This window comes from Budorcas taxicolor, chromosome 6 (genome assembly GCF_023091745.1).
Source record: "Budorcas taxicolor isolate Tak-1 chromosome 6, Takin1.1, whole genome shotgun sequence".
Classification (NCBI taxonomy): Eukaryota; Metazoa; Chordata; class Mammalia; order Artiodactyla; family Bovidae; genus Budorcas; species Budorcas taxicolor.
In genome coordinates this window covers 34,416,931-34,439,156 of record NC_068915.1, presented here as the reverse complement: position 1 = coordinate 34,439,156, position 22,226 = coordinate 34,416,931, and the positions used below count along the sequence as shown (strand labels likewise).

The 22,226-nt window shown below is 35.4% G+C and overlaps 1 protein-coding gene across 1 annotated transcript in view; it reads left to right on the top strand.

Moving 5' to 3' along the window:
• Window positions 1–22,226, top strand: part of CCSER1 (coiled-coil serine rich protein 1) — a 1,275,856-nt gene that overhangs the window by 505,727 nt on the left and 747,903 nt on the right. Inside the window, exon 7 of the mRNA XM_052642244.1 lies at window positions 11,628–11,711. Within this exon, the coding sequence (XP_052498204.1) occupies window positions 11,628–11,711 (84 nt within the window). The remainder of the gene's footprint in view (window positions 1–11,627; window positions 11,712–22,226) is intronic.

Genomic DNA, 22,226 nt, shown 5'->3' with positions numbered 1-22,226 from the left:
TATTTTTGATAAGCCCTTAATTCACTTCATCTTTGTTGCATTCAATATCATTGACCACCTTCTCTTTCTAAAACCTATTTCCTGCCTTGTCTGTTATGCCACTACGCTTTCTTCATTTTCAGTTTTCTTCACAGTCTTTTCCTCTCTCAGTTATTGATTTTCCACTACATCAATATACTAGTGATTTCCAAATTTCATCTCTTGACCAGATCTCTCTCTTTTTGGAGCCCATGCGTAGCCAATAAGTTGTATTTCTTCATAGCCATGCATTGTTACATAGCCAGCTCATGCTGTATTTCTTCAGTTGGATGTACAAGGGACCTTAAAATTAAACTTAGTGTCTTTTCTTCATCTTAAATTCTTCCACCTCAAATTGTATTTGCTCTTAACAAGAATGAGCCATACTTACATTCTCTGAGTAGACCTTCCAGAAACTTAATGTCATCTTTGTCTCCCCCTTCTCATTTTTCCCTTTCACTCCAAACACATAGAGTCCACCTTTTAAATAGATTCAAATCCACTCCTACAGCCCCATCTTACTTTAAATTCTAATGATTTCTTACCTGAATTATTAAAACAGTCTCTTAATTTCAACAAATTATACTTTTGGGTTGCTATCTCCTAGTCCAGGGTATCTTCCCAAGCCAGTGATTGAACTGGCATCCTTGCGTCTCCTGCATTGTCAGGCAGATTCTTTACCACTGAGCCACCTGGGAAACCCCTAGTTCTGTTATTAGTAATTGATTTATCAGGGTCACATGGCTAAATTGTAATACAACAAAGACTGAAATGCAAATCTTCTCTGCTTTGATTGAGTGACAACAAGAGGTAATATGAAAATACATTGATAGATTTGTAAGTTTTGTGTTGTAGTAGACAATAGCTTTTGAGATAATATACTGTTGCCTAATGATAATCTAAATCTTCCCTTAATTTACAGGATCTTTTCTGTTTTCTGATGCAAGTTGATTATGCAATTGGTATAGGCAGGCATTCAGTACATAAGCAACCATTGGAAATTATACCTATTCTGTAAGTCAAAACTGCTTCTTTTCCCAAATTCATGACTTACAGACTCCCATTTTACAATGTACATAGAGTGAGTAATTGAAGATACTACTCTATGCTGTTACTGTCCATTGCATATGTACATGCTAAGTCACTTCAGCTGTGCCTAATTCTTTGCTACTCTATGGACTGTATGGAGCAGACAATGTACTCAGTACTCTTGCCTGGAAAATTCCATGGATGGAGGAGCCTGGTAGGCTGCAGTCCATGGGGTCACGAAGAGTCAGACACGACTGAGTAACTTCATTTTCACTTTTCACTTTCATGCATTGGAGAAGGCAGTGGCAACCCACTCCAGGGTTCTGCCTGGAGAATCCCAAGGACGGGGGGAGCCTAGTGGGCTGCCGTCTATGGGGTCACACAGAGTCAGACACGACTGAAGCGACTTAGCAGCAGCAGCAGCAGCAGCAGCAGCAGCAGCTATGGACTGTAGACCACCAGGATCCTCTGTCCCATGGGGTTCTCCAGGCAAGAATAGTGGAGTGAGTTGCCATGCTCTCCTCCAGGGGACGTTCCCCTACCAGGGATCAAACCCACATCTCTGCATTGGCAGGCACATTCTTTACCACTGGCACCACTTGGGAAGCCCTACTCTCCACTAGTGCTCTAAAAAAGAACAGAGAATGATCTTACTCCTTTCCTTACTACCTGATATTAGTTTATGTTCTATAGCTGTGGTCTGTAGCTTCAGCTAATGTTCCTTGCATTTTTGCACCTTAGTCATCTGACCTCCCAGACTGCCTGAAACTGCTGCTTAAATTGAGTCACGTTATCTATGATTCCTGTACAGCACAACATTAAAGCCTTCTCTTTGTTCTCCTACCCAGAATTTTACAATTATGCCAGAATTCTTGAAAAAATAATCCTTACAGTATTACTTATTTCTGTATTCTTTATCATTGTTACAATTCAGCATCCTATAAAATAGGATAGTACCATTTCTGAGATGTGCTAATATTAGGGATATCTCTCTAGTTTTTACTCTCTTTAATAATATATACAACTTGAAAAACTTTTCTCTACCTTTACTGTGCAAAAAAATACATATGCATTGTCAGGCAGTGCCCAATATTATCCCCACTGTCCTTCTCTTTCTGGGCCCTCATAAATATCCAAGGCACAAGAGCCATCTCAGCTACCTTATCCCAGGAGAATGGTAAAAGAGTACCCAAGGCCTGCAGCCAGGTCCTGCCAGGATTGTTTTACGAGATTTAAAGATTCTTTTGATAGTGGGATCTTGGATCTGACACACCAACACTCAGATGAGAGACAGAACTCTTTGTAACTTACCCTTTCAAATGAGAGAAGGCTGCTAGGCAGAGTCATGGAGAAGATTGCCCCGCTGGGGGCCAAGTAATGGTGAATTGGAGCCAAAGAGCACAGTTTATATATGGCAAGCAGGACAGGATTGACAAGGTTTCCAACACTCCCTAAGGACTGGCTAATTTGAATAGTTTCAAGAAATCTAAGGTGTGGAGGCTGTCTCTAGTTGCCTGGTATGTGGCCTGATGGGGCTATTACCTAATGGCTCTGGAGTATGAGGACCGGATAAAGGAAGTGTTTGGAGTATGGTCTTAATCAGCTACTGAAGAGGGGAACTGGCCTCTAGCCAAGACCTGAAAACTAAATCAAAATAGCATTTCAAACAAAGTGAACAAAACAACTGTACTATGCACTTATGGGTGAGGAATGGAGTATGTTTGATGTATTTTATTACTTTTCCTTCCCAGCAACTAAAGTTTATGTGCTGTGTGTGTGTTCTTAGTCACTGTGTCTGACTCTTTGCGACGCCATAGACTGTAGTTCACCAGGCTCCACTGTCCATGGGGATTCTCCAGACAAGAATACTGGAGTGGGTTGCCATTTCCTTCTCCAGGGGATCTTCCCAAAGCAGGGCTTGAACCCAGGTCTCCCGCCTTGCAGGCCGATTCTTTAATGTCTGAGCCACCAGGGAAGTTCATTGTTATGTTCAAACATAATTCTCTTAGTTTAGTCAGGATGTTGAGAGATAAGATGTCCTCTACTCCTTTCCTAAAACATGAAAAACAAGTAAGCATGCCTTCATAACGGAAAGGAACTTTTTACAGGCAAATTTTATCCATTTCGTGTTGTTGTTTTTTTTTTCCTTGTATAGTCTATGTTGTGGGAAGAGTCACTTAAACAATTGCTTACCTTCTTTAAGAAATTTAAGTGTAATGTGACAAGTGTGCTTGCCTTCTGTGAGGAAAGAAAAAAATACGAGCATCAGACAATCCCAAAACCTCTTAAAGATACTGATTTCCCCAAGAATTTCACACCAAACGAGTACAGTAGGACAAATGAACATTATCATTTATTGCTTTTCTCTGTTGAGAAGCTCATTGTTGGTGAGTTTGTAAAAATATTTATGTCTTAAGTGTAATTCATAATTGATGTTGGTGAAACCCATGGGTTTAGGAGATCAAGAAACTAATTTGTCATGCTTATTATAACTCATTAGGACACAGAGAAATTTGCTTTCATCCTTTTACCCGCAAAATATTATCATTCTAAGAAGGCTTTATAAAATGAAATACAAATGTTTGTTTTTTTAATTTTTAATTTTCACCATAAACACTGTGTGAAACAAAGAACAGAGTAATAAAAACTTTGAGTAAATATTTTTTGTAAGGATTACAACTTAGGTCAATATTCTCTATTTACTCTATAATAAAAACTATGTAAGATGTAGATCTTACGTATTTGAAGTTATGCAACTCAAGTTTTTTCTTATTAATATAGTAAAGTGAATCTAAGCAGACTCTAACAACTTGGAAAAGACAAGGCCATAGTCTTATGGAACTGTTTTATTAGGTTGGTGCAAACATAACTGTGGTTTTGGATCATAAATTTTAAATCATTATAACTAGGCTCAAATAATTGTTATTAATCAAAATCAGAACCATTACAGTCAACACATTTTTGCCAATGAGAAATAAGTGTGCTTATTCCTGTAGCATAGAAATCCATGCTTCAGTATTCAATGAACTCTTGAAAAGCATTTTCTGGATCCTGCTGGTTGTGGAAATACTCTCCCTGCAAAAAGTTGTCAAGATGTTTGAGGAAGTGGTAGTCAGTTGGCGAGAGGTCAGGTGAATATGGCAGGTGAGGTAAACCTTTGTACTCCAACTTTTGAAGCATCGGTTGTGTGATATGTGGTCTGGCGTTGTCATGGAGAATTTGGCGCTTTCTGCTGACCAGTGCCACCTGCGTGTGTTGTGGTTTTCAGTGCTTCTCATCAATTTACTGAGCATAAGTCTCAGATATAATGGTTTTACCAGAATTCAGAAAGCTGTAGTTGCAATCAGACAGGCAGCAGACCACCAAACAATCACCTTGACCCTTTTTTGATGCAAGTTTGGCTTTAGGAAGTGCTTTGGAACTTCCTCTCAATGCAGTCACTGAGTTGGCCATCATCAGCAGTTGTCGTATAAAATCCACTTTTCGTTGCATGTTACAGTTCAATCTAAAAATGGTGCGTTGTTGTTGCTTAGAGTAAGATTACAGTTCAAAACGACAATTTTTTTGATTGTGGTCAGCTCATGAGGCACCCACTTATCAAGCTTTTTCACCTGTAGTTGTAACAGGATTAGCTTTGATGATTGCTCTCTATTGGTCATTGTCAACTTCTGATGGCTGGCCTCTATACTCCTCAGCTTCAAGGGTCTCATCTCCTTTGCAAAACTTCTTGAGCCGCCACTGCAGTATATGTTCCTTAGCAGTTCCTGGGCCAGATTTATTGTTTTGAGTTGTCTCCACTGCTTTAGGACCTATTTTGAACTCAAATAGCTCAAATTTGCTTTTGTCTAACATCATTCCCATATTCTAAAATACATATCAAATAAACAGCAAGTAATGTCATTAGCAGAAAAACATGGAGAAATATGCATTAGAATTATGTATAATATAATCACATGTAAGAATATATTACAATATTAAATGGCAAATTTCAACAATGCAAAAATTGTAATTACTTTCACCAACTTAATAGCAACTTTCTCAGTGGAGGCTGTTTTTAACTATTTCAAAAATTATCAGAATACAGTGTATTCTGTAAAGAGACTAATGGACACAACTTAACGGTCTTGGTATTATTCATTAACAGTTTCATTTAATTTGACCTTTTATACAATCGTCTTCTCTGCTTAATTTCTATAAATAAAGCCCTGCTTATCCTGCCCCCTGCTTATCCTAGAAAAATACTATTTTGTGCAATAACTGGTCACCAAAATTTCTGACAGCAAAACAAGATTGTGTGCATGGAAAATGAAAGTCACTCAGTTGTGTCCGACTCTTTACCTTCCCATGGACTATACAGTCCATGGAATTCTCCAGGCCAGAATACTAGAGTGGGTAGCTTTTCCCTTCTCCAGGGTATCCTCCCAACCCAGAGATTGAACCCAGGTCTCCCTCATTGCAGACAGATTCTTTACCAGCTGAACCACAAAGGAAGCCCATGTTTAATAAATCAGAAAGCCTTAGCTTAAGTTATTATTATCATTATCTTGAGTGATGTGGGTCAATAAGAAGTTGTAGAATTTCCTAAGAGTAACACTTGCAAATGAAAAGATAGCCAATATACCACTATGTTAAGGGATGATGCCGTTTACTGATTTGATTTATATACTTAGAAATACATGTCTAAGGTGTTTACTTTGAACACCTTTTATGCCTTTTTAAAATTTTGAATAGCTACATAAACAATATTTTTAAAAAACACAATGTTTTTGTAAATATTCAATGGAATGTTAGTTCATCTCTGAAGTCAATGACATAAAATCAAATCTAGAATGTGTACATATTTATTTTTTTATTTATTTAATATTTATGTACTTTTGGCTGTGCTGGGTCTTTGTTGCTGTGTACATACTTTCTCTAGTTGCAGAAAGCAGGGGCTACTCTTTGTCGTGGTGTGAGGGCTTCTTATTGCTGTGGCTTCTCTTGTTGTGACATGTAGGCTCTAGGCACACAGGCTTCAGTAGTTGCATCACATGGGCTTAGTAGTTGCTGCTCATGGGCTCCAGAATACAGGCTCTGTAGTTGGTAGTTGGTACACGAGCTTAGTTGCCCTGTGGCATGTGGGATCGTCCCAGACCAGCGATCAAACCAGCGTCCCCTGCATTGCAAGGCAGATTCTTAACCACTGGACTACCACAAAAGCCCCTAGAATCTTTTTAAATTGAATGCTTATGAGAAGAACATTTTGTAGCATCATGTAGCAGTTGTTGATACTGAAATGACTTATAAAATATTTTAAACTAAATAAACAATTAGGGTGGTGTGTGCTTTCAGGATTTGCATTGACTGTGCTTTCAGGATTTGAAAAGCAGGCTCTGTTATAGCTCTGTGTAGATGATTATATGCCTGCACTGGTTTATTTCACTAGCTACCTAGTTGTTGCAGGTAACATGCTGCTTTAATGCTACGTTAGCATAATGATTACGCGAGGTCAAGTGTTTAGGTAGAACTGCAAAATACATTGTTAATTATTGTATATTTTGTGTTTTCTGATCTCTGTCCTTCTGTCTTCTCCTACCATACTCCTATTTCTTTTTTCTCTGTTTTCACTTGTTCATAACAATCTGTCCTTGTTTACTCTGACAGAATTGTCTGTTTCCTTTATTTTTTAATCTTTTGACCTTTCCACTTACAAGAATGAGGGAACAGCTTGTAAGTCATAAAATAAAGCCCTCCAGAGAAAGGACCAAAAGTCTATAAATAGAGAGTCATGATGACTCAGTACCAATTTGACATGTTTTTGTAAATATTAGCCAAGAATTATGTTTATAATTTTACCTGAAGAATTATATGAAGATTCATGAGTTAGAAATTATTATTTAATTTTTTAATCTGCATTTCTAATTTCAGCATAAGATAATTTTTTAGATGATTTACAGTATCTGCTTGCCTTTAATTTCTTGGAACTTGATTTCTATTCATACATGTTTCAAACAATGAGGTGATTCTAATTCAGGCAAAAATAAATGATAGGAATATATGGGAGTGAAGTCAGCTACATGAATTTGGGGCAAATTAACCAAATATTCATGTATCTGGCTTTAATTTTCCAAATTTAGAAAATAAAAGTAAAATAAGATAATTTTTAAGAAATTATTACATCTGTATTTTTAATTCTCCTGTAGGTTGAATACTGAGAATATATTTATATTACACATGAAATAAATTTGAAAGTTATAATAAATATAACTTTAATCACAAAAATCATACTTCAAATCACAAAATATTTTTTAAATTAGCTGTATATATATACCTATGAGTCATAATTCACACTAATTCTAATTGTAATAATTTAATTTGTCCATATGTTCTGATGATCTCTATAACAAATCATCCCAAAACTTAATGGCTTAAAACTATACTTTTATTTTGTTCACAATTTTACAAGTCAGGAATTTGTGAATGATTTAGCTCTGGCAGGTATGATGAGATACTGCTCAGAGCTTTGGTCATCTAAAGACTTCACTAGGCTAGGTATGTAGATGACTCACTCTCAGGATTGAAGGTTGATGCTGCTGATGCTAGGTGCGTCCTTAAGAGGCTGTCAAAGAAAATGAAATGTAGTTTGTACTTTTCAGCATGACTGCTGTGTTCTTTCTATAAGGGAGGAACTTGAGAGGTGCATTCTGAGAGACCATCCTGGGAACTGAAATCGGATCTAGTTCTGAGAATCACACAGAATTACTTCCATTGTATTCACCTGGTCAAGCAAGGCCATAAGACCAACCCGTATCCAAGGAGTGAATATTAGATTCCACCTTTCATTTGGAATAGTAGCAAAGGATTTGTAACCACTTTAATCCACCATATTATAAGTTCCATATTTATGAATGATTATTCAATTAGGAAATCTAGAATTGATTTTAGTCCTAGAATCAGTTATATTTGAGTGAGAAATAAAGGATGCCCTAATTATTCAATTATATATTTTCATAAGTAATATGCATTTAAATTAATGTAAGGTTAATTGGTTACATTAGCCTGTATTAATGGATGTTAATAGCATTATTTTAAAAACCAAGAATATTAAAATCTAGTTAATTGTACACACCAAGAGAATTTCTAACTTAATAGAGCATTTTATCAAACATGTCCAAGAATTTTGCACAGATAGTGAGAATATTGAGGGAATATTGATTCATCTGAGAGTAGCTTTCATTTAAGTAACTATTGTTTAAAGGTTTCATCTTGTGTGTTAGACAGATACATCTATGAATTTTGCCAAAAGTACATATAACAACTAAAAACAGAACTGTAGGTGGCCAAGATTCATTTGCAAAGTTATTGATAAAGAAAAGACCTTTATAATGTCTTTGGCTTCTGATGTCATATGATAAATTAAATTTATGTGTACTAATATACATTATTCCTTAAGTAAGTGCAAATGGTATATTAACACTTACCTGATTTAAAGCTGTGAGATTAAGAACTTCTTGAAAAAACTTTCCAGAGCTGGGGGGGAAAAAGAGAATTGTGTAAAGGCAGCTTGTTTTGGGAAAATAATTTTGTTTACAATTTATATTAGCCACAATATAGGTAAATCTTCATTTTAAATGAATTCATTGACAAAATATCAATTAATATACAAAAATATTGTTGTGAACATTCAGCTAAAAAACAGTAGAATCAGGCTAAGGCTCAAATTCTCTTTCAATAAAGGACTTGCTACCCAGCTGCAACTCCTGTAGTTAGCTAACTGCCTCCAGCTGAAGTCAAGCTCAACACTGAGTGGTGTGAGATGATAGATTACCAGCAGCAGCTGAGATCTAGCTCACGTGGCAGCTCCCAACCAATGACTGAACAGGGAATGGGAGGTGGACCCACCCACTTTCCTTCCACAGGGCATTCTTCTCATAGGCAGTCTTGGAGTTGGAGCTCCTGGTTTAGCTGGAAGAGGATTTGTCAGGTATGAATCCTGGTCCACTGTTCCCCTTTCCCAATTCTGATTCTTCTTTTCTTATCAGATAGATTTATTCTTTAATATATCTTTTAAACCCTTTAGTAAACCTTTGGTACTTTTAGGGTTTCCCTGTTTGCTCAATGGTAACGAATCTGCCAATGCAAGAGACGCAGGTTCAATCTCTGGGTGGGAAAGATTCCCCTGGAGAAGGAAGTGGCAACCCACTCCAGTTTTCTTGCCTGAGAAATCCCATGGGAAGAGGAGCCTGGTAGGCTACAGTCATGGGTTGCAAAAGAGTTGAATATGACTTAGCATTTAAACAACAACAATCCTTAACCCTACCTCAATATTTGTTTCCTAAAAAATAACAACCCTTAACTCTACCTAAATATTTGTTTCCTAGAGAAAAGGTGATAATATTTTATGAAGGGGGTTAGTTCTTCTTAAGTGAAGTATTGGGCAAGACTGGAAATATAAGCTCTGGTGGCTCAGTGGGTAAAGCGTCTGCCTCCAATGAGGGAGACCCGGGTTCGATTCCTGGGTTGGGAAGATACCCTGGAGAAGGAAATGGCAACACACTCCAGTACTCTTGCCTGGAAAATCACATGGACTGAGAAGCCTGGTAGGCTACAGTCCGTGGGGTCTCAAAGAGTCGGACACGACTGAGCAACTTCACTTCACTTGAAGTACTAAGCAGTAGAGTTTTTGTCAGAGTTTATGATCTCCTATTAGCAATCTCTACCATAATGTCCATGGAACTCAAAGAAGTTAGTTAATGAGGAGGAAGCCACAAAGAGAGTTTAGTGAAGTACCCAGAATTTGCCCTTAGATATCTCTGATTCTAAGAGACATGATTTTATTACCTACCTTTAAGCCTGCAATCTTTTTCTTTGCATTTTTGAGAAAGCTAAGCCTTTTTACCATTAACATTGTAACATGTAACATTTAGATTCTGTGAAAGTAAATATTAAAATGATGAATATAAGTTCTATGAAAGCCCATGATTAAGGGAAGAAACAGGGCCACTATGAAATAAAAGTGACAGAGATAATTAGCATCTCCCAGTCAACTGGCTGTCTGAAAATGAAAAGAGGTATTAGTAAATTTGAATCATATATTCTGTATTGCTTAGACTAAAAGTAGAAATTAGCACCATAAGAACTATAATAAACAAATACTGTTTTCTCTAATTCATTAGCTGTGTTCTTTCTTGTCAACTCAGATAAAGATCTGCCCAAGTGGGTTAGGGAAACAAGCAAACAACCCTTGAAGTGTTTAGTGTTGTATGAAATGATGGGTGATTTAGACAATGTGAAACATGACTTCATGCTCAAGGGAAACATAAAACGACAAGGGAAAGCTCCCACCCAGAGTAAGGAATAATGTTTGGAATGCCTCCTATATCATGAGAAATTGTGGGCGATAGAAGCATTGCAGCCCGGAGATACGCATGTGTAAAGCAAGAAGACATGAAAGAAACCATGTTCTGCAGCTTTATTCTGTAGGAATGAGCTCAGGTTATAAGAAAGTTGGAAGTGAAAACATACCATTCCAGAAATGTGCAAGTAGTTGGGAATGAAAGGCACTATATGTTGTGCTAAAGAGTTTTGACTTCCCCCCACCCCCCCAAAAGAAATGATTAGCTGTTACATTGAGAAATGATGTAATTAATTCCCATTTAGGAAAACTTCTCTGGCAGATGGGAAAGGTGATAGTCATAGAACCAGTTCTGAGATTTAATGCAGTAAGTCAGATATGAAGCAATGGATACCCAGAGTAAATCCATGAGAAATAGAAAGGAGTGAGTCCAAGAAATACCCAGAAGATTGAGAAGAATCAGATACCAGACTGGGATCAGATTGTGTATGAGCTGAGAGTATGGGATGCTTTTCTGGCTATTTTTAGAAATAAGATAATGGTAGGAATACATGGAAATAATTTTTGAAATAGGAAGATCATGAAATTTGAGTCGGAATGTCTATAGGATGTTGAGTGTATGCTCAGTAAATAATTATATTTGTGGGCTGAAGTTTGGAAGATAGGTTGAAATTAAGTATTTGTAAGTGAGTTTCCAGTGTAGGATAATAGAGGTCACAGATGTGGGTGTACTGTATACATGGAGGCTGTGACTGAGGGTTCATGCAGAGTAACAAGGTTAAATACTCAAAGAGCTCTAATGAAAGGGAAAAAATGTTATAGAGCTATCATTAAAGATAAAGGCCATAATACAGCCATTCATTTGAGAATGAATATTTAATCATAACAGGAAAAAGTGATAAAGTATCTCTTTTGAAGTATAATTATTTTTATCCCACTGATTATGTATGCACAAGAATAGGACAGAGTTTAGGATGAATCCCTGATTTCTGTCTTTGTCCAATTTCCCTTTGTCCATTTTGTTATCTATCAGAAAAATGTGCATATATATCCTATATAGCATAATATCTTTGAATACATTAGTTTGTTTTGAAACAGAGTATATTATGGAAAACATCAGATTGTAGAGGAACTTTGCTTTATTAGTTATATGCCGTTACCTCCCACTGCGTGCAACTGACCTTTCTTATCAAGAGTGAAGGGAAAGGGCTAAGTCTATTATGCTGTCTCTTTGATGTTTTTATAGGATATAATGAAAGATGAATGCTCAATGCTGAAGCTGCAGCTGAAAGAGAAGGATGAACTAATTTCCCAACTTCAGGAAGAACTGGTAAGTGTGAACGATAGTTGTTCCATCGGTGTATTTTCCTTGCAAGGCTATTTTCTCTAAACAGTTTAACTTATTTATTAACACTAAAATTGTTAGTGTCGTATAAACTGTTGATGATTCAATTTGGTTATAAATTTTATAATCCTACAGTAATGAAGATTTGATGCTCTGAAAAGAGAATGTTTGATAATATGTATTGAACTTTATATTATTGCAGAAATAGATTACTGACCCAGTATTTCCATTGTACCTATCAAAAATTATGAAGACTAAGGCCACATTTTATTTTGTAAAGTGCAAGACTTAAGTCCATACTGCCATACCTAGAGTCACAGTCATGTAATATGAAGTAAAGTACTGAGTAATTTTGCAGACAACAGCCAATTTTACTTAAAGGGTACCAAAAATCTGTTAATCTAATGAGACTTTATTAATAAAGACATATAAATCCCCAATTATCTAAAAGCTATACACAAACATGATATTGTAGTTCATGTTTTCTGTTTTTTTTTTAAGATGTGACATCACAAATGTATTAAATCATAGTTTTATAACATGAAAGCACATTTGGTAGGTAACAAGAATAGCAGTGGGCATTATTTTTTAAAGTATGTGCTGTCAACAAATATGATATTACATATATGAATAGTATTTTGTAATATAACACATTTAATCTGGATAGCAATAAAGAATTCTCCAAAACAAAAATGAGAAAGTAATGAGAACACTAAAAAAAATTTGAGTTCTTAAGAATACCAGTAAAATAAAGATATATAATAAGAGGCCCTGACTTATTATCCAAGATCGAGAAAACAAACCCCAGTCAATGATGTTCTTTATGATGATTTAAGATTTGACTACTTTAACAGTGATGTATTATGTAATTATTAAATACAATTAAATGACAAAACAATTTTCTAGACCATCACGCTTCTGAGAAGTTTTCTGAGAACATATCAGTGAGATAGCACACAAATTTAGAGCCTATTTTATGGACCCTTGACAACTGACGACAATTTTACTGACAGTTGACCTTTAGATTGTGGTTTCATGACTGGGATTAATGCTGATCATCAGTCCTATGAGCATATTATTATCACTGCAGAAAATGCATTAACCAGTACTTAAAATAGTAAAAGCGTTACAGACAAAAGGAGCATATCTTATATTACTGGGAATAACCTTTTATAAATCTGTTTATAATATAAACTTTATTACACAAAACATTGCTCTATATAACCTTGTAAGTATATATTATGTGAATCAAGGTTTGAGTTGAAGAAAAACACATATAGACATTTATGAATGGATGCAGAGAACTATGATTTTTAACACAGCAGACAATGTTTGCGCTTTGTCAGAGAATACTTGTTTTGGATAATGAATGGAGAAAGAAGTGTTCATTTTTCCCTGCATGCATTGAAAAGAAAGAAATATACAAGAAATCAGATCTTCATGTGTTAAATGAAATGAAAAGGAAAATGATTACCTCCAGAGCCCTTGTCACATAGCTAGAATTAAAATAATTTAGTACCCCTCCTTCCATAAATGTCCTGTTGATCTAGTAAAATGAGACACAGGTGTTGCTTTTTCTTAAAAAAAACTAAAAACTTCAATTACTAAAAACTGACTTAGCTTCTAAATTTTCTTAGGTAACTGTCAAGGTACCATTTTAATTTTGTGCCATGCGGTTTACATAGTCATCATAACTAGTTCACCAGAGGGCAGTGTTAACTTTTGAAAATTGTTGTTTCATTAAAGAAACCTGCCTAAATAAAAAAGTGTTTAGATGATTTAGGAATTTAAGGAAGAAGAAACATTGTTAAAAATCATCATTAGGACTGCACTTGGAGCATGGACAAGGTGGCAGTCACATCAAAGTAATATAAGCCACTTGAGTAATATAAGCCATTGACTACCAGGTCCTAGTATTTCTAATTCTGATAAGTAACTTGTGACATTTTGACAAAGTAGACATTTAATTTAACTTTTCAAATTTAAATAGGTAAAGTATAAATTTCAAAACATTTTAGAAACCAGTTTCCTATACCCTGTTACAGTAGTCACAATCTGTAATAATTTGGTTTAGCTTTGTTTATTATGCTTTTCTAATTTCTTAACCACTGCTATTATCATAAGCAGTTTACCTATATATACACACTATAAATCAAATTTGTATGTAATTATACTAATAAGGAATTTATATTCAAATTAATAATAAAGTTTTATTATTTATATTGTTTATAATCATTTAGTCACACTTTGATATTTTCAGGAGTTTAAAGAAGTTAGAAGCCCTAACTAAAGAGCCTGGGGGCAAAATAAATGTTTTTAAATTACTTTCTAAATTTATTTTTTATTGAGGTAACATTGGTATATAATAGCTTACATGTTGCATGTGGACAACATTACGTTTCTGCTTCTGTATAGACTGCAGTGTCCTCCCCACCAAAAATTTAGTTTCCATCTGTCACTATACAGTTGATTCTCTGTATCCATTTTTCCCTCTCCAATAGCTTCTTCACCTCTGGTAACCAACACTATATTTTCTATATATACGTTTTTGTTTGGTGTGTTGCCGCTGCTGCTAAGTCGCTTCAGTTGTGTCCGACTCTGTGTGACGCTATGGACAGCAGCCCACCAGGCTCCTCTGTCCCTGGGATTCCCCAGGCAAGAATATTGGAGTGGGTTGCCATTTCCTTCTCTGTTTGGTGTGTTAGGGTGTGTGTGTGTGCATGTTTTAATTTTGTTTTTTAGTTTTTCGATATTCCACATATATGAAATCATATACTATTTGTGTTCTCTGATTTTTTTTTTTTTTACTTAGCATAATACTCTCAAGGTCTATCCATGTTATAAATGGCAAGATTTCATCCTTTTTTATGGCCGAGTGATAGTCCGTTGTGTACATATGCCATATCTTCTCTATTCATTCATTGATGGACACTTAGTCTGTTTTCATATCTTGGCTATTGCGAACATAAGGGGAAATTTATCTTTTTGAATTAGTGTTTTCATATTCTTGGGATAAATACCCAAAGTGGTATTACCAAACTCAGGTTTGTTTGCTCACAGCTTGAAAGCTGATAATCTGAGTAGCAAGTGTCACTAGAAAAGAAAGGTGCTATAATCAGAAAAGCGAGCTGTCTAGGGAAAAGGTAGAATTGTGTCCTGAGCCCATGGTAGGGAGTTCCTGATTTTTTTTTTAACTGCTTTGTTTTTCATTCTTTTTATCTAAGAAAAGAATCAACAGGTTAGACAAGGCATAGTGTGAATGCAGAAATTAAGATAAATTGCCTAGTAATCTCATTCCTGTAATTTTATTCTTTAAGGTTAGAGGGAAATGCAAATAGACAAGCAGGAAAAGGGGCAGAAAAGCTGCTTTCAGGTGGGATAACTGGAGCCTGGTAGTTAATTTTTTTGTGGAATCTCCATTCTATTTTCCATAGTGGCTGCACCAACTTAACATTTTCACTAACAGTTTAGAAAGATCCCCTTTTCTCCACATCCTGTCTACAATGTTATTTCTTGCATTTTTGATAATAACCATTCTAACAGTTATGACGTAATAACTTACTGGGGTTTTGATTTGCATTTCCTTAGTAAACAATGATACTGAATTTCTTTTTATGTGCCTATTGGCCACTTGTATGTCTTCTTTGGATAAATGTCTATTCAGCTTCTCTACCAATTATTTTTAATTGGATTGTTTGTTGATATTGAGTTGTATGCTAACCCCATATTGGTTATATGATTTGTATGCTTCTTCCATTCAGTAGCTTGTCTTTCGTTTTGATGATGGTTTCATTATGTGAAGATTTTTAGTTTGCAGTGCAATTTGTTGATTTTTCTTATTTCGTGATATGTCTCCTTAGGCAAGGGAAAGATATTGCTAGAACTAATGTCAGTGTTTTACTTATGTTTTCTTCTAGAGTTTATTGTTTCAGGTCTTACATTCATTTGTTTAATCCATTGTGAGTTTCATGGGGTTTTTTTGCTAGTAAAATTTGTTGAAGAGACTATCCTTTGTCCATTGTATGTTCTCTGCTCCTTGTCATAAATTGTGGCCATACACAAATGGGTTTAATTCTGGGCTCTCAATTCTGTTCCTTTGATCTATGATTTTTTTTTTTTTTCCTCCCAGTACCATGCTGTTTTGATTACTATGGCTTTGCATTAGTTTGAAATCAGGGAGTTGGATGACTTCAGCTTTGTTCTTTTTTCTTGAGATTACTTTGGCTATTTGGGGTCATCTTTGGTTCTATGCAAATTTTAGAATTTTTATTTAATGTCTGTGAAATGCCTTTTGGGTTTTGATAGATTGCAATCTATATTGCAGTTTGAATCTGTAGGGTGTTTAAATGTCCATAAAATCTAAAGCAGTGTTGTGCTCAGTCACTCAGTCGTGTCCAACTCTTTGAGACCTCATGGACTGTATCCCAGTAGACTCCTCTGTCCATGGAGTGGACAAAATACTGGATTAATATTTCCTCCTCCGAGGGGTCTTCCTGACCTGGGGTGGTGGTGGTGGGGGTCTTCCTGACCCAGGGTGGTGGTGGGGGTCTTCCTGACCTGAGGTGAATGTCAAACTTGTGTCTTCTGAGTCGACTACATTGGCCGGTGAGTTCTTTACCAATGTGCCGTATGGGAAGCCCCCATGCTATACTTGATCTTAGTCAAAAGGCCAAGAAGTGATGTTAGCTTTTCCAATTCATGAATTCAGAATATCTTTACAGTTGTGTCTTGAATTGCTTTTAATATCTTTGGTGTATTATTCCTATGTGTAGTATCTCCTCTGCTGACTCATTGTTAACATACACAAGTACAATGGATTTTTGCTCTTGTTCCCTATAATGTTATTGCATTTATTATTCCTGTGTATGTGTGGAGTCTTTAGGGTTTTCTGTAAAGAAAAATCATATCACCTATAAAGTGGCGATTTCACTTCTTCCTTTCTTGTTTGGATGTGTTTATTTTTTCTTTCCTAATTGCTCTGACTAGATTCAATAACATGTTGAATAAGCATTAGTGAGACTAGTCATACTAGGGTTATTCTGGATTTTAGAGGAATAGCTTCAGTTTTTCAACATTGAGTATAATGTTAGCTGTGGACTTGTCATGTATGCCCTTTATTGTTTTGAAATATGTTCCTTCTATAATCTCTTCATTGAAAGTTTTTTCTCATAAATGTATATTGAAATTTTGTCAAATGGTTTTCTTCATCTGCTGAGATGATACGGCTTTTAGCATTTTCTAAATGCAGTGTATCATTTAAGTTTAGTTTTTCTTTAGTGGAAGTTAAACTGCATCTCTGTGATCCTTCTAATGTATTGTTGTGTTTGGGTTGCTAATATTTTGTTGAGGACTTTTACTTCTATGTCCATTGGAGATACTGGTCTATAACATTTTTGTCTGTCTGATATTAATATCATTTGGTAACATGAGTTAGGTTGAATTCCTTTTCAAAGGTTTTTTTTTGTTGTGGGGGAAGGGTTTTAGATGGATATGTTTTAAATCTTTTAATGTTTGATAGAATTCAGCTGTGAAGTTGTATAGTCCTGGGTGTTTGTTTTTTGGGGAGGTTTTTGATTACAGTTTCAACTTCTGTACTAGTGATCAGTCTATATATTTCCATTTCTTTATGATCCATTCCTGGTTATATGATTCTAAGAATGTATTCACTTATTTTAGATAGCCTTTTATATTTCTGAGATATCTTAAAGCTTCTCCTCTTTTCTGATTGCATTCTTTCTTCTCTTGCTTTCTTTCTCAATGGCTGTAGCTACATGTTTGTAAATTTTTTCAAATAACCAGTTCTGAGTTTGAATCTTTCGTATTGTCATTTTAGTGTCTATGTCATTCATTTTCACTCTGATCTGTATTTCCTTCCTTCCACACGTTTGGGGCTTTATTTGTTCTTTTTCTAGTTCCTTTAGTTACTTTTCTTGTTTAGATTAGAGATTTTTCTTGTTTCTTGATGTAGACCTATATTACTATGAGCTTCTCTCTTATTATCATTTTTGCTGCAACTCAGATCTTGGCATGCTGTGTTTCATTTTCATTGTCTTCAGATATTTTTATTTTTCCTTGATTTCCTCATTGACCCAACAGTTTTTCTGTAGCATGTGTTTCAGTCTTCTTTTATTTATGACTTTTCTAGACTTTTGCTTATAATTGATTTTTAGTTTCATAGCATTGTAATTGGAAAAGATGCTGTATTTCAATATTAAATTCATTAACCTGTGTCTCGACATGTAGTCTTATCCTTGAAGATTCCATATATGGTTGAAGAATGTGTATTCTGCTGAATTTAGATGGAATGTTCTGTTTAAGTCTATCAAACTGAATTAGTCTGACATTTAAGGCTGCTGTTTTCTTGTTGATTGGATGACCTATCCATTGATGTGAGTGAGGTGTCTAAAGTCCCCTCGTACTATTGTGTTGCTGTAAATTGCTCTTTAAAACGTCTGTGTGTAATTCTTATAAATATTTTGATGCTCATATATAGAGTGCTAATATATTATTTGTTACATCTTCTTGATGAATTGTCCCCTTTATTATTAGGTATTGTCCATTTTTTTCTTTCATTACCCTTTTTGTCTTGAAGTCTATTTTATCCGAGTGTAGCTTTTATTGCTTTCTTTTGACTGGCAATTACTTGGAGTATCATCGTTGATTTTCACTTTGAGCCTGTTTGTCACTGGAGGTGAGATGTCTTCTGGAGGCAGCATATATTTGGGTCTCATTTTTTAATCTATTTAGCCACTTTGTTTTGAGTTCAGTCTATGTGCACTTAGGATGATTATTGAGGACTTAATACTGCCATTTATTTTATTTTATTTTTTCTGGTTGCTCTATATCTGTTTGCTTATGTTTTTCTGTATGACCTAGTTTGATTTTCTATGTGTTTTTCTCCATTCTGTATATTTTGTTTCATGTCTCTGCCCTAAATTTGTTTTCTGGTTACCATGAGGTTTGTATAAAATATCTCGGAGATAAAACCGTCCTTTCTCTTCTAATAGCATCTTTCTTTGGCCATGTGAATTCCGTCCTTTCTCTCTTCCTCTTTTGTGTTTGTGTTGTCTCAAATTATCCTTCTTTTAATGTTGTGAGTTTATTACCAAATTGAAGTAGCTATTTTCTCCCTTATAACCTTTTAGTATTTGAAAACCTACTCTGATGAGAGTTGCAGTTTTCTGATTCTATCACCTTTCTCAAAGTTGTGTGTGCATTTTGCCTTTTTGTTTGTGGTAGAAGAGCTCCTTTAAGCAGATGTAAAACGGGTTTAGTGGTGAACTCCCACAGCTGTTGTCTGGGGGGTCTTTAACTCTCTTTTATATCTGAATGATAACTTTTCGGAATATTTTTGGCTGCCAGTTTTTATCTTTCAATATTTTGAGTATGTCATTTCACTCCTTCCTGGCTTGTAGAATTACTGCTGAGAAGTCTGCTGATAGAATAATGTGGATACTTTTGTAAGAAACCTTTTTCCTTTATTCTCTGATTGCCTTTAATTTATTTTTCTTTGTTACTGACTGCTGACAATTTAAATATAGTGTATCCTGGGAAAGGTCTTTTTGTATTGAGGTAATTAGGTGTTCTCTTAACTTCACGGGCTTGTATTAATACTTCCAGTTCCTTCTCTAGTTTTAGAAAGTTATCAGCTAGTACTTCTTTAAACTCTAATCATTTCTCCTTCTGGATACCCATTACCCTAGTATTTTCCCTTCCTAATGGAGTCAACTCTTACACAGCTTCCTCATTTAAAAAAAAATCTTAATTCTTTCCTCATGTAAGCTGTGTGCTCACATGATTTTTATTGAGTGTATGCACACGGAGTTGAGGAGACAGAGAAATGGTCTGTAACTTTTCTTTCTTCTTATAAGAGCATTGGGCTTCCTAGGTGCACAGTGGTTTAAGAATCCACCTGCCAGTGTGGGAGATACATGATACATGGGTTTGATCCCATGGTTGGGAAGATCTTTGGAGTAAGAAATGGTAACCTGCTCCAATATTTTTACCTGGAAAATTCCCTAGACAAGGAGACTTGCAAGCTATAGTCCATGGGGCTGCAAAGTGCTGGACACAACTATGCGTGCAGCACGTAAGGGTACCAATCCCATCATGAGGACCCAGCCTTCATGACCATGTCTAAGCTCAAGAATCTCATAAACACTCTCATCTCCAAATACCATCACACTGGGTGTTTGGGTTTCACTAAATAAATCTGAGAGAGATAACATTTAGTCCATAGCCTGTATGGTTTGTGTCAATGTCTATTTAATATTAGCAAATAAAAATGTAGACAGAGAATTCTATTTATTTTTCTACATTAAATGTGCATTTCAAACATTGTTCTTTCTCTGCTCTGTTCCACTGGTTCAGTTTTTCTATCTGGGTAGGCAGATCTTACAAAACACAAATATACTTAAAAACTCAATTTTGATTTTAGATTTATATATGGACATTTGAGCAAGTATTCACTAAATTTCTAACATGAGTGTATTTTATAGTTATACTTCAGTTTATTCCTTTCTATTCTTTTTACAAAGAAACCAAAAAAAGTGGCTCAAGATGTTTGAAAATTATTACCCCTGAAAATTTGTATCCTTTACATCAGTGAGACTTCCTGACTTTTAAATTTAAAACAGATGATCATTTGTACATTTTAGGGTTTCTTAGGGGATATTAAGTACTAGAGTATCAGTATTCTAGGGTTGTATATGAGGTAGGACAAGGAATTGTAGAAAATGAGCAATATAGTTTTGGGGAGAAATTTTTGTCCTGATAAACAGGAAGGAACTAATTCTTACATGTCCACAGACTACTGGAATAAGTCGAATAGGATTTGAAATTATATTAATGTTAAGAGCATTCTCTCACTGAATGAAATATTTCAAATGTTTTTACTTTCTTCTCTTCCCTCCCCTAGAAACTTATATGCATTTTGCTGAGCTTGAGGGCTTAGTGATTTTAGTTCCTTTAGTTGGTTTTCCTTTGAAACACTTTTCTTTCAAAATAATTATTTGTGGCATACTTACAAATCCTTAACAACAGTGTTTTCTGTCAAATTACATATAGCATAAGGTTTATTATTACAGATCGCTGTTTCCATTCCTGATCATTCTCCATTTTATGGTCTCTTTTGACTCATTTATGGATTGATTAGAATCCTTTCCCAGGTATTAAGATGGGATATTAAAGATGTAGTCTCTAAGTCTTTGAATATCTCTTTACTAACGGTTAGGAAGTGTGCTGCTATAGAGACTTTTATCCTCCCCCTACACCCAACCCAGTTTGTATATTGAAGTCCTACTTCAATGTGACAGTATTCGGGGAATGCTTTTAGGAGGTAATTAGGTTAAGTGAAGGCAATAAAGGTAGAATCCTAATTCAATAGTATAAACAGCCTTGTAAGAAGAAGAAAGGGAAATTTTCCTCTCCATGCACAGATGCTGAGAACAGCCATATAAGCATACAGAAATAAGGCAGCCAACTGCCATTCAGAAAGAGCTCTTACTAGAATCTGACCATACTGGCACCCTCACCTTAGACTAATCAGCCTCCAGAACTATGACAAATTTATTTTTTTGCTTTTTAACCCACTCAGTCTATGTTTTGTTGTAGCAGCCTGAGCTAAGACAGATAACATATCTAAGTATATTATTTTTTAGGTCTTGTTTCTTTTTCCTTGGTAAATAACATTTCATATTTTTAACTCAGATGCTTCCCAAGACATTTTTTCTATGGTTTATCTAGGTATGTGGCATTATTTTTTTTTTTCTGACTGTTTTTCAGTATACCTATTCAAATCATTCAAGTCTTCCTTCAAATTATAGACTTTTTTTTCCTCGTGAAACCAATTTCCATATTTGGTCTCAAAGATGTATCCTTTAGGACCCTGTCCTTTTTCTCTTGGTGTTGAAGTGTTTTGTCTTTAGCTGAGATTCCTTCCACTAATATTCTGATTGACTAATTTGATTATCAATAGTGATGACACTTCTGTAATCTCGTAAACGTTCACATTCAGATGCTTTAGATTATGTACTGTTGACTGTTATGTTGTGTTCATTTGCTATGTCTTATAACATTTCTGCTGCACATGAAGTGGCCTGTCCTTCATATTATGCTTCCTAGTCCTGTGAAGATCCACTGTTATTTGCTTTTACTTTTTTCTCTTTTCATGCTCAGTACAAAGGTAAAATTTTGGAAAACACTCTAAATGGCCAAAGGCCCAATAGAATCTCCTCCTGCTGGCTATGGACAGCAAACAATTTAAAGGATATGTGTCACTGGTTTTCTTTTGTGACATTGTGAGGTTTCCTCGGTTACATATATTAAAACACTGTTGTGCAATCTGAGTTGCTGCTCTGCAGTTTTCCCAAGGAAAGCATCTTGTGGATACTCCAGAGATGAGGAAACAGTAAAGTATTGCCCTTCTGGTAGGGTTCGATATTTTCCATCAGTACTGTTGTCTCCAGAACCTTTTGATTTCTCATTCTTGCTCAGGAATAT